At 35.0% G+C, this 14,322-nt stretch overlaps 1 protein-coding gene across 5 annotated transcripts in view; it reads right to left on the minus strand.

Annotated features, from left to right (window-relative positions):
* Window positions 1-14,322, minus strand: part of LOC108744261 (neural-cadherin) — a 261,954-nt gene that overhangs the window by 93,619 nt on the left and 154,013 nt on the right. For all 5 annotated transcript variants that reach the window (XM_025976725.1, XM_025976723.1, XM_025976724.1 and 2 more), the window contains exon 3: window positions 1,309-1,424. In XM_025976725.1, coding sequence (XP_025832510.1) covers window positions 1,309-1,424 — 116 coding nt within the window. The remainder of the gene's footprint in view (window positions 1-1,308; window positions 1,425-14,322) is intronic.

The following is a 14,322-nucleotide window of genomic DNA, read 5'->3' on the forward strand; positions in this document are numbered from 1 at the left end:
GGTATACTTCGTTTACTTTCTGTAGCGATGTGACCTTCAGTTTGACCGGCGCAAAGTAGAAAAGAACAGCACTAGGCCAGAAAAGGAAGGAGACAACTCTCGGCCAAACTCTTAACCGGTGAGGAGCGTATAATCCGTACAGTACTGCACGGAAAAATTGACCATTTTATCCACTACAATTTCATTGCTCAAATGTGCTCTTATTGGTACCATTTACTACTGAAAATTTCAACGAGATATTTATTTATATTTGAAGACATATTAAAGGCTTCAACGCTGGTTTTCGACTCGCGCTGCTGTTCATGATTGAACAAAACTTTTGGCAAGTACTGTATGAAAAAGTATGGTTAATGAACAAGAGTCGAGAGTATAATAAGCTTTTTTCTCCCTACCTACGATTTTGCCAGCGTGCATCCAAGACATTGGAAGGGGCACATCGCTAGAGAAAGTAAATGAAGTATACCATCTAAGTCCTAACAACGGAGCAAGTACCTTAGTTTGCTCAACACCTAATTTTGAAGCTATGCATCCCTTATGTGAAGCTCCCCACCATATTCGGTGAAATTTTCATGTAGTTTAATTATCCGTGGATATTATTAGTGATAAACAAACGAATTAGAAGTCAATGGTAAATTGCACATTAGCACAGCAGTATTTTGCAACATCTATTATAAATATGGCTAACAGCACATTATTTTACTGTCTGATCATCAATACTTGTCAAAATTTAATCATATTCATATATGTAGGTATACATAAATATATGAGGGAATGTTGTTTTACTTACAATGCATAATCTGATTACTGACACAGAGTAATTAATTCTGTTTTAACAAAGGCTTAGTTTCGTTAAAATTTTGAGTCACTTTCAAATCTATATGCACGTAATTAATAAGCCGATGAGAGCCAGCAAGTCAGCGTTTTATTCAATAAAATAATGAACTAGAATCAAGCTGCAGTTGTAACGACGGTCTAATAAATACTGAAACATAATTTAAACAAAATTTTTAAAAATTTGAATATGTACTAGAAAATTGTTTAAAAAATACGTTTTGATTAAAAAGATATCGCAATTAATAAAAACTGTAATTATCTGTTCTGTAACAGTTCATTTGTTGGCAGTTTTTATCCCAATATTCGTTTAAAGAGCAACAAGTTTTAAATGTTTGTATAAACTTTTAATAATGTCAGATGCTCGGGTTGTTTGAAAGGTTATCCGCGCGGGTGTGCAATTTAACATTGTAGTAGGCACCCAGTGTCATGAGGGTGAAGTGGAGACGGTGTCGGTGACTGCTGTCAAGTACTTACCCGTTTCCGTGTCTCATAGTCCAAAGCGCCAGCTACGTAAATAGCACCTGTCATATTTTTGACGGCGAAGGCGCCTCCTATGTTACCGCTCGTGATCTCGTATCGAATACGGGAAGCTGAAACAAAAGGACAACATTAAATCATCCGATAAAGCGTAGCAGAGACATCTGTAGTCGTTCCTCATTCGCATTGAAGCGAAAAACAACGCGACGCGATGCGATACTTTTCGACGCGATCTGATCCGCGAACGTGCTACGCCTGCGCACTTTAGCGTTCGTAACCTCAACCTACCCCCAACTAGTTGACAATCAATTTCGTATTCGGTGCCGCGACAGCTGCAAAATAACGTACAGCATAGCCTGGTGATATGTTATTCTACCAACCAAAATTCTCGTAAATTGCGGCCGCGTCGCTGGGAAAACAGTAATTAAATTGTAGTTTAATGTCCTTTTTGTCGCACCGGATCTAATTTCAGATAACATTAAAGCTCGCGGTTCGGTTTTAGGACAAATTGGGAGAGGAAAAAATAATCTTTTAACTCACTGTTATGGCCAACTGTAAATCTATTTTATATACATATACAAACTGAAATAGTAAAAATAAATTGATGTTGATTGCCTTTTATTTCAATTCGGAATTGCAGCATAAATAACCTAAATATACAAGGTTTAGTTTTTTAAATTTTCAATTTCAAAGAGCTTTTAGTTCACTTGTCAATATATGTATCAGAAGCCATCCCCATTATTCATTTATGATGGTTCTCGAACTTTCTAGAACATTCTTTCGGTTCTTTCTAAAACATTTTACCTCATAATAATCCTAGGCAATTGAGAACATTCTTATACAGGACAGCACCAGAAACACTCAAGAACATTCCAGTACATTCACACTTATCCTAAAATGGTGTTTTGTGATCCTACACACTCAATACATTGTCAGAACTCATCTTCATTATTCATACATAATGGTTCTCGAACAATTCAGAACGTTCTCAATTCTTTCGTTTGTTCCTAGGACATACTACCCGAGCACAATCCTAGACTACAGAGAACAATCTTACCTACGACAGCACTAGAAACACTCAAGGACATTCTAGTACATTCACACTTATCCTACAGTTGTGTTTTGTGGTCGATAGTCCACCTGCAAACTTATACACCCAATACACTGTCAGTCATCAGTCATCCCCACTATTCATACATAATGGTTTTCAAATTTTCTAAAACGTTCTCGATTCTTTTGGTTTCTTCTAGAACATTCTACTTCATCGCAATCCTAAACAACTAGGACAGCGTTAGAAACATTTAAGAACATTCTAGTAGGAACAGTATACGAACTTCTAAAACATCATGGTTGAAATAGCAAAGTTTCTTAGATCGGCCACAGTAACCACCATGTCGTCTCCCACACACCCACAGGTGTCGACAACATTTTGGAAGTTCTTTCTCATGCTTAAGTTTATACGTAGTGACAGCAGATCAGGTAGTCCCCAGAAAAAAACAAAAATTGTAATAGTAACTAAATTATTGTAGTACAAAGAAGTATTATTACCCATATGTTTGAGTCACGAATCAAGACTTTTTCATTTGTTTATGAGATTATTTTGATAAGATAACTCAAACTAAGTTCTAGTTGGTATTTTGCATTTGTAATTTAAACAGGACTGTATCAAATAAATCACATAGCTGCATGTAAGTGAATTTGCAACTAACGTGAACAAACATATGTACCTACTGGCAAGTTTAGTTTCATTTATTTGCTCTCGCAAAACTCAAACGTATGTTTGTATGAACTTCTACTTTATCATTATCCCTTCAACGCTGTACGAATATATATATCCATCAATCCCCGGGGATAACGAAGGATTTACTGTAAATTAATTGTTTTTTGATCCGTGCACTTTCAAGGCACCGACTTCAATTCTGTTACAAATGGTTTTTTGGTTTCTAATAAAAGTATGTTTGGATTTCGTAGCAATTAAGATATGCTCACGTTCGCCTGCGGTGCCCCCAGACACCTAGCGTCATATTTTCCAATTTGCTTCGCAGATCCTTTGAAGTACAGGAGTGGGAGTTGGTGTATCTTTAACCCTGTATCCCGTCGATATCCCAGCCGCACGTGAACCACTTTATTGCTGTGAGTGTTTGTATATGTCGAATTAAAATCAACAGACCACAGCGTAGCTATTACTTTAGTTTTTTATTTGTTCTTTTTTGTTATAAAATTGAGAAATTTCAGCTTCTAGGATAGAGTTAACTGACACCAAGAACGAAGGTGAAATGTAAAAGTTTTCGACGAATCAAGAATTCATGAATAGGAGAATTTTTATACAGGTGATAACTAGTGTTGCCCAAACGCAAGAACAAGACGAGACTTAGCCAGTCTTGGTCTTGGTCTTGCGCCAATACACCTGGTCTTGGTCTTGGTCTTGCGCTCCCAGTCTTGGTCTTGGTCTTGGTCTTGCAGCAAGAGTCTTGCAAGTCTTGCAATTACCTATTAGTCTATTACTATTTATTAAAGTTTACTTTAAATCCTAGAAAAACGTATTAGAATTGGAACATTGTGAGCTTGAATGAATATAGCCATAGTAAAGATCAAGCAGATTAATAAATAACTGAAGATTTGATAAGAAATTCGAAAAATCAACTGACCTATATGTCGTTTTCCATGGAAGTAACTGTTTCTTAATAAACATTTATGATCCTTGCTTTCTACCGCGCCGCCTCGCCACGTGCCGGCTCTATGATAAGGATGCCGCCGCAAATCAAACAATAATATAAAGCGTGTAAAAAAATTCGAAATTATTTTGCATGAGTATACCTACACCCTATGGCGGCAATCAAATAGTGTCAAATGTTATGATTTCGGCGTGGCGGCAACGATTGTTTTAGATTTCAAAAGAAGCCGCCGGCGCGTGTATCATAACCATGTACTTCCGAAAAGCGGCAAATTTCTTTGAGAAGTAAGTACAAAACCTTTGATGCCGCATTATCAAANAGACCCTGGTTTTAGTCTTGATCTTGTTCGTTAGGTTTTGGTTTTAGTCTTGGTCTTGTTTGTTAGACCTTCTTTTTAGTCTTGGCGTTGTTCGTTAGGGCTTGGTTTTAGTCTTGATCTTGTTCGTCAGGCCTTGATTTTAGTCTTTATCTTGTTCGCTATGCCTTGGTTTTAGTCTTTTTCTTGTTCATAAGGCTTCTGTTTTAATCTTGGTCTTGTTCGCTAGGCCCTGGTTTTCGTCCTGGTCTTGTTCATTAGGCCTTGGTTTTAGTCTTGATGTTGTTCGTTAGGCCTTGATTTTAGTCTTTATCTTATTCGTTAGGCCTTGGTTTTAGTCTTTATCTTGTTTATTATGTCTCGGTTTTAGTCATGGTCTTGTTCGTTAGACCCTGGTTTTAGTCTTGATCTTGTTCGTTAGGTTTTGGTTTTAGTCTTGGTCTTGTTTGTTAGACCTTCTTTTTAGTCTTGGCCTTTTTCGTTAGGCCTTGGTTTTAGTCTTTTTCTTGTTCATTAGGCCTCGGTTTTAATCTTCGTCTTGTTCGTTAGGCTCTGGTTTTAGTCCTGGTCTTGTTCATTAGACCTTGGTTTTAGACTTGGTCTCGTTCGTTAGACCTTGGTTTTATATTTAGTCTTGTTCGTCTTAGTCTTGTTTTTCATGCCTTGGTTTTAGTCTTGGTCTTTTGTTCGTTACGCCTTAGTTTTAGTCTTGGTCATTTGTTCGTTAGGCCTTGGTTTTAGTCTTGGTCTTTTATTCGTTAGGCTTTGGTTTTAGTCTTGATCTTTTGTTTGTTAGGCCTTGGTTTTAGTCTTGATGTTGTTCGTTAGGCCTTGATTTTAGTCTTTATCTTATTCGTTAGGCCTTGGTTTTAGTCTTTATCTTGTTTATTATGTCTCGGTTTTAGTCATGGTCTTGTTCGTTAGACCCTGGTTTTAGTCTTGATCTTGTTCGTTAGGTTTTGGTTTTAGTCTTGGTCTTGTTTGTTAGACCTTCTTTTTAGTCTTGGCGTTGTTCGTTAGGGCTTGGTTTTAGTCTTGATCTTGTTCGTCAGGCCTTGATTTTAGTCTTTATCTTGTTCGCTATGCCTTGGTTTTAGTCTTTTTCTTGTTCATAAGGCTTCTGTTTTAATCTTGGTCTTGTTCGCTAGGCCCTGGTTTTCGTCCTGGTCTTGTTCATTAGGCCTTGGTTTTAGTCTTGATGTTGTTCGTTAGGCCTTGATTTTAGTCTTTATCTTATTCGTTAGGCCTTGGTTTTAGTCTTTATCTTGTTTATTATGTCTCGGTTTTAGTCATGGTCTTGTTCGTTAGACCCTGGTTTTAGTCTTGATCTTGTTCGTTAGGTTTTGGTTTTAGTCTTGGTCTTGTTTGTTAGACCTTCTTTTTAGTCTTGGCCTTTTTCGTTAGGCCTTGGTTTTAGTCTTTTTCTTGTTCATTAGGCCTCGGTTTTAATCTTCGTCTTGTTCGTTAGGCTCTGGTTTTAGTCCTGGTCTTGTTCATTAGACCTTGGTTTTAGACTTGGTCTCGTTCGTTAGACCTTGGTTTTATATTTAGTCTTGTTCGTCTTAGTCTTGTTTTTCATGCCTTGGTTTTAGTCTTGGTCTTTTGTTCGTTACGCCTTAGTTTTAGTCTTGGTCATTTGTTCGTTAGGCCTTGGTTTTAGTCTTGGTCTTTTATTCGTTAGGCTTTGGTTTTAGTCTTGATCTTTTGTTTGTTAGGCCTTGGTTTTAGTCTTGGTCTTGTTCGTTAGGCCCTGGTTTTAGTCCTGATCTTGTTCGTTAGGCTTTGGTTTTAGTATTGGTCTCGTTCGTTAGGCTTTGGTTTTAGTATTGGTCTCGTTCGTTAGGCCTTGGTTTTAGTCTTGGTCTTGTTAGTTCGGTATTGGTCTTGCTAGTATAAAGACAGTTTTGGTCTTGCGAAATGGTCTTAAATCGTACGCAATTGTTTGTTAACGTTTACCTGACGATTTCAATATAGTTCTTGCTAGATAACGAAACCGCTAGTTTGGTATTAACTGCAACAATGCTCTGGCAAAAATAATGGTAACGGTGAGAGAGAATATTGTTGTTGGAACCGACGACCGCTATTACCCGAACAGACGAGGAACAGTTATTGATGCTATAACGTTCACTAATGAAAATGCGTCTCGACGTCATTAAATTATGCCATTTGTTTCCTGCACCTTTTGAATCGCCCTCCGTAATTACGATGGGAGCTCATTTTATTAACGCGCCTTGCCATTTACCGTCAACACCAACTAATAAACTACACCCGGTCCAACGGTTCGGCTATGGTTTCATGGCACAACATGATGATTACGACGCGCTCTTTTTCATCATCACTCATATATGCCTATCCTGCTTGATGCCTCGCTCTATCTGCACCTAAATTTTTACAGGCTGTCAAATTCAGAGCGTGATATTATATGACGATAAAAGTCACCACAAACGATCAGCGTTCAATTGGTTCCATTTCACAGTTAGATGGTGGTATTTTGTGATTTACGTTTTGGGTAATTTTTCATGTTCGGATAGGTCGATATGATGTTAATTTTTATATATTCGTAGATGCGGTACGGCGAACGAATGAATGGCTTCAGTCGCGAATTGCGAATATTAAAAACGGATCGAACAGTTAATTAGGAGAAAAAGTAGCACACATTTTTGTCGAATTAATCACGTTTTTTGAGTACGCTGATAGTACTTTTTATTACGCTGAGTCGAGTAGAATTGCACACTTATTGAAGTGAAACTTCTATAAAGACGGGGGGGGCATTAGGTTCTTTTTCTGTCACGAAAAAGCGTTACAGCTGCGTGGAGGGGGTAGACTGTATATCGCGGGGTGGGAGGCTCACCGGCGCAGGGAGAGAAAGGCTGGCGCCGGCGGAAACAGGGCGACGACTGTATTAGATGGATATAACGCGCAGCTGCGCGGAGAGCGAGGAGTCCGCTACAGTCCCGGCGGCGTGTGCTGTGCTCAGCTGTTGTTTTCTTACCTCTGCTCTCCACGTAGCTGGGCATTATTGCCTCTTTTTGCGGCCTGTGTAAAAACCAAATCATAATTTTCAGTAAACCTGTGAAAACGAAATGTATGCTGGGACACATAGTAGAAGTGAAACGAAAAACGAATGGCAACGGGCAAGTGGAAAAACGAATGGCAATAAAATTTTTATTTGAGGTTTTACGGGCAGGTTTTTAAATTCGACAAGTACATTAACAATCTACCTGTAAAACTTGAAGCAAAAATTTTGTTGCGATTCGTTTTTTCACTTGTCATAGTATACATAGTAACAGCAAATAATACCAGGAAAACTGAAGAAATATTCTTTGTCAAATAGTAATTTGTTATGTACTGTCTTTGGAAAGCTGTAGGTAAAGAAACAAAAACTGGGACTACGAATATTCACTTCCTGATCAGAGGTCTATGACCAATTTTATACTTTAACTCTGTAAAACGATTATATTAAACACCATAAAGGGTAAAAAAATGTAAAAATGTATATAGAATTTTCCTTACTAACATACTAGTTAATTTTGTTATTTAATACCTATACAATTTGGTACTGCTTCAGTAACAGAAGGGTTTGGGATAATTCGAAGGTTACACTTTAGGATACCAAATTTTATTAAAAACATATTTGTGGCTTCTGGAACATAAATTGTTAGAAAAGTTTCAAACCGTGTCAGCAACATACAACTTCTCGGAATCTGTTGGTGAGTAGAGAAAATAACGAACAAATAGGGTAGCCATAATAGAAATAAAAAGTTTAAATTGTTTTCCGAATTTTACTTGATTAGAAGTAGATATTAGTAGATGGCAATTCACTGCCTTACAGAGCCAGATGGATAGAGGGTGTATGTAAGCATTGGCACTCTTTTCTTTGTAAATGTAATCATGTTTACAATCTCTACCCTTTGGAGGGTACGTCTCAAAATGCATCACTTTAGAAAAAGATGGAAGACTGCATAAACTGAATATCTCATATCCATAAAACGGTTTTAAATAGACGATTCAGCTTTCGCTCATAAACCAGGATCTTCTCAATCGCTATTCACTTTTAAGTGCAATATTTTGAGTCTGTTTGCAATTGAATTGATGCAAATTTAAAATTGGAAGGTATAATACGAAAATGTAACCATAAAACGTAAAATACCTAGCTCCTCGATTTTGTGTTTTATTCATTTTATAAATTCTAATATCGATTTAGTCGTACGTATGTCGTAATTCTCTACTAGTTTGAAAGCGTTTCTCATGTTATGTATGATTAAATTATTTATATTTTCGCGCGTCGACACTCAAATTGTTATGAATCGAAATAATCATAAGTTCTACTTTGGTTACTCACACATCAAACGATTTTATTGTATAGGGTGGCATAAACTTAATAGTTTCGGACAATTTAAAGAAATATATAAAACGTGTAAACAGTGGCAATTACAAGAATATTGATCGTATGTGTCTTCCAGAAAATGTATAACAAATCTTCCTCTGTTAACATTTTCTGTTCTCCAACATCTATAATCTGTTTTTGTTCGCGATTTCTCCCGTGCGGAAATCGAATTTCCTTTACGTATTTTTTACACACGTACATAAATTGACCTTCACTTAACCAAATTAGGAGACGTAGAAGCTGATATTGCAGCTACTATGCCACGCAAGAGAAAATTTTGAATTCTAAACCATGAATAAACTTCGAGAGGCAGGATTTACTAGAAATTATAAGGATTTATTGGAAATATGGTAGAATTTCATATCTATTTAGTGGGAAATTACTAACTTTACATACATTTTTAGGCATTATCGTCGAATTTCATTTTTATTTAGTGGGGAATTACCAACTTCGTATAGAATTTTGCGCATGAAATTTTGGCAATGTATTTTATAGATATAGTGTTTCGTGAATTAAGCGATAATTTAATTTTTCAATAATAATCAATAATATTGGGAAAATTGTAATTAGTGACAGATTTTTATCAAACAATGAATAAAAATATACAGTTTTTAGGGTGCTGGAGTTAAATTTATATACATCTGTATTTGATTTTGTCTATCTAGACATCTCCATCTTCACCGAAGGGGAAGAACTCAAGCTTCCAATTTTCATGTACTTTCTTCATGATAACGTTTTTTTTTTATTGTACAGCAATTAAATAAAAATTTCCATACGCTTTCAAACACGGAAACCGTACCTAATTAGCTTGACTTGTTAATGCCAATTATAACTCTGTTAAGTGTACAATCCGACAGAATTGTGACAATTCGAGCTGGGTTAGAAAATTGGAATCCTTGTCCATCGACGAACGAAATACCAGAACGAGTGAACTCTGGATGCACGTAGAATGAAATCGTTAGATAAACCCTCAAACAAGGTTTAATTAGTAGTAATGAGACTCGCAGTGAAGATCAATGCATTGCAATTAGGAACGTTTCAAACTAAAAATAAAAAATTTCATCCTTTCGTTTTGAGTTCAACTAACTACACAAATGACATTCCAACGTGATTTAATACACTCTGGCGAATATGAATCACCCAAAATGAATCCTTTACCAGAAGGTTAATTCAATTAATGCATTCATCTGTAATCTGGTAAAGGCGAATTTGTTTTAGAGTAGTTGTGAAACTTTGCAGCACCTGCACATGGAGATAAGCAAGTGGAATTTGTATCACAAGAAATGCCAATACAACTGTTCAATGAAAAATTAAGGTCGAGTAAAATCACTTCGTACTTCTTTGGCATAAGTTTCTGTTGCACAAATCGGTGAACTATGTTTTGTTTGTTTGTAAAATGTCATCACGTATTAAAGAATATCTAGAAAATGTACACACTTAATAAAATTATTCATTTGAAAACCTTCATCATCATCATAAGGTCGTTAGTCCTAAGACTGGTTGAACACGCACCTCCACTCTTTCCTATCCTGAGCTAATCTTCTCATTTCCCTAAAACTAGAACAACCCATATCCTTAACTATTTGCGAACAGTAATCTAATCTAGGTCTACCTCTACCCCTCCTAACTTTCGTTTCTTCTTCTAATATGTCTCTTACCTTACTAGACCTTTATTCCTGAGAAGATGTCTTACTAACCTACTGTTCGTTTCAGGAAGTTAGAGATATGCCCCTTCCCTTTATTAGGATGCGCCGTAGAATAATTCCAAATTCAATCATATTTGTCTGCGGAGCTCATTTCCCCACCGATCACCGTGCGAGAACTAGACTAAAAGTGTACAGTACCATTTGCAAAATTATTTAAACTGCCTCATTCAAATTTAAGAATATGCTTCATTTAAAAGCATATTTAGCCAAAAATAATAACAAGTGAATTAACTTAACGTTCTACCCACCTTTAATACTTTTGCTTTGTTTTCTATTGTTAATTTACATACATTTTTTTTTTTAATAAATTGCTAAACATTTTCGTCTAGTACTTTCAGGGACTTGCCTTAGTCTGGTTTCCCTTTAAGAACCCCTTTATTATGGTTGATCCTGTGGCCCGGCTCCTTAAATCATCGAAACTCGCAAGCCGATCCACCCACTCTAGTTTGTACAAGAGTTTCGTCAAGGTTCAAGTCCCGTCGGATCAGTGTTTATCCGTAAAGTACTATAATGATTATCAAGATATTAAGATGAAAAGCTTATTTTTTAAATTTATTATTAACGAAGGTGAACAATTAGTCATTTTTTAAAAACAAGATTATTCAAATTTTAACTCTGTCGGAGACCTTCTTTTCACTGTTCAATTTTAATTGGTATTTACAGAATAGCATTTCCTTTTAACTGAAAGGAGATAATTACTGTCAGGCACGTACTTTGAGGGTACATAATAACTGTCTTAGTGTAGATCAGTTAACTGCGCGCGTGTTTGTAGACAAGTATGGAATGGGAATAGTCAGGCGCCTGGAAAAGTAATGTTGGTATTTAACCAAAGATGAAACAACATCGTTTTTCCCCAAGTACATAAGCTTCTTTAGAACTGAACGTGGAGCGTATAAGTAGGCAAGCAAAGTTGTTTGCTTTTCTAATGGTTGGAAATGTAGGCTCTTGAATTTTACCCTTGGTACGCTTACTTTAATTCGGTGTGAACGTATATTTCAGTCCTAAAATGTTTGACATACAAATAAAACAGTTTCCCATCAATTTAAAAGAAACAAAATATAACGGTGGAGACATTAATCTTTGGGTCGTCTTTAAGACAGGATTAAATTACGTTTCGCCTTGATAGTAAGCGAAGTGATTTCTTTTCTTCCACATCATAACCTCCCTCAGTTGTTTCGTCGGATTTTTGTTACAAGATACGATTCAGAATACTTTTAGTTCACTGCATCTCATATGTTAGTCTGTGTCCTGCGTTTTTACCGATACGTTTTCCTGGACTTTTTAGTAATATTTTACTTTTATCAACATTTCTCGAATGTTTTACGAACGAAACATGCGGTTATAAATTCTGCTCAGTTTCCGCTCCATTTTATGTTAACATTTAAAAATATCAAACATCGGAAAGTTGTATAAACACAGAAACGAATGGTGGCTTTCCATGAGATATTTGCAATTATAATTAACACAAAGATAACACGTAGATATGCATTACGATAATGCAACGAAAAACAGATCTAAACTGATCGTCAGTCATATTACAATAACAATTGTTATAATGAACGATGTATTGGAGTTAATTGGTCTCATTGTTAAGTAAATACTAAAATCTTTACAGGGGTTAATTACAACAATAGTCACGTTACATTAGATTTTAAATTATTTACATATAAATGAACACTTAATACGTAGTTTTAACTTACAAGGAATGAATTGCATTTTGGGGATTATCTATTGGCTGAACAGCACAATTTTGTAAATAATAATTAAAAACATCTTAAGCCTATTAAACAAAAGTCTGAGACTTAGTTGACATTACCTATTAAAAATTTTTGGATTAATTGTCGTAAATTGATCGTGAAAAAAAAATTCTAAAAAAGATCCTATTTATTGAATATAAATTAGAAATTTTAGTTTAAATTTTTTACCCTTAAACTGTAGCATAGTCTATGTATATACCCCGTAGCTATTTTCTACCATAATTTCATCTACCTAGAGAAGCCGTTGTACTTTGAGGCAACTGTCTTGGTTAATAAATTTGAAGGTTTAGGTATGTTATTTTTTTGACGTATATTGAGAGAAATTAATGTTGTAGCCGTTATTCGAAGAAAGAACCGTTTAGTATTACTGTAACATTTTATTTGTATTAATTTTTGTTGTTATCCTGTAAGCAAAATTCATCAAAAATAAAGTACATAAATTATAAAAACGAAGTATATATTTTTAGGAAAAAGGTGACATATTTATGCGCATATTTAAAGCATTTCTTCTGCATAAAAATCCTAACATTAATGATAATGTTGTACGTGTACAGTACTGGACCTTTTGTAGTCATCAAAAATATTTATAAATTTTTGTTTTAATTTAAAAATTGAAATTAAACTGGTCTATGGAACGAAAGATAAATTAGCATAGATTGAAAATAGCATTTCTTATTGTGATATTAAGGACTTCATACTTGTATTTGGATTAAATACAAAAAGAATAATAAGAAATATTCTGTTTGGTAATTTTCTGTTGAAATTGATTCTCGTCGGGCATTTGATAATACCAGTTTAATGTCGTAAAAACTTCTAAAAGTATTTTGGAATTTTATTGAAGTATGAGAGAAAAATAAATATTTCCTTGAAATATTGCGACTATATGAATCAACTTCGAGAATTGTTTGTCATAACTAAGGAAGCCGTAACTCCGCAAGTGACCCAAATAAAGAAGATCGAGTAAATTAACACAAAACTGTAGAAGTTCGAAGAATGTTTATCGCTAACTTGCGAGGTTTTGTTTTTACAGCAAGCTGAACATTGAAAAGTATTACCAGGAAATTATTTTTACGATGCTTCCTTTATTGGAAATAGTTTCGTTACTTCAATAGTTCGTCGACTTGTTTGGTGAAAAAGAAAATGCACTACAGCCACTTTTTATTTTTCAATAAATAGAGAAAGAAAACTTTTTACTTTAATAGTTTGTGTAAAAATTATTATCTGCTAAACAACAAACGAAAAGATGCTGAGTAATTTAACCAGCTATAAATAAGTTCTTCAAAAGCTGCTCCAAGCCCGGCTTCGGATTGTAGATTATTGTGATTTTCTTAAAAAAAAAATTGCCCTTAATCACGCTGCTGAATTCACGGTACGATTGTTTATTGTATTTAGTTTACAACCTTCAAAACTCGGCACTTATTTCGCTTACACTTTGTATAGTTAACAATACGAGTAACATATTCTGAATGAATATTGTGTGGGTACTTGAGGGCTATTTATGCAAAACTATTGCCAGGGGGTGAGTACAATAATAGCAATAAAGTATGTTGTATAGGGGTGACCTATTTAAATCTGTTTGTTCATTATTAGAACGTTGTTTTCCGGATTTTTAATTAATTTATAAATTTCTACTGCTTCTAATATATTTAATTTAAATAATATATCCATAAAATGTAAAACTTTCAATGATGTGGTTGGAGAAGTTAGAGACTGTATCACATATCACCACCTGTAACTGTTGTTTACCGGATCTCGATGGATTAAAAGTTTTACATTTTATGGAAAAAGGGACTTAAATTAAATATATATTACAAACAGCAGAAATTTGTAAATGAATTAAAAATTTAGAAACCAACGTTTTAAATAAAGAAATATCATTTCCATTAATATCTGCAAAGTTTCAAACGTATCAAGGTGTTTTTAGCTTTTGAACTATAGGGTTGTTCGGAAAGTCATTTCGTTTTTTTTTGTGGAAATGAAAGACAGTTTTCGTATAATAAACAAATACTTTATTAAATTATATATTGACCGTTCTGGTCCAACACCTTTTGCCATCCTTCTGGTAGTAGCATAATTTCACACTCATAAAATTTTTGGTCTTTGCTGGCAAAAAACTGATCGAGGAGGTTTTTGACCTCCTCATTTGAGGTGAAGGTTTTACCGTCTAAAA

The sequence above is a fragment of the Agrilus planipennis genome, unplaced genomic scaffold, assembly GCF_000699045.2.
Source record: "Agrilus planipennis isolate EAB-ADULT unplaced genomic scaffold, Apla_2.0 scaffold13, whole genome shotgun sequence".
Taxonomy (NCBI): Eukaryota; Metazoa; Arthropoda; class Insecta; order Coleoptera; family Buprestidae; genus Agrilus; species Agrilus planipennis.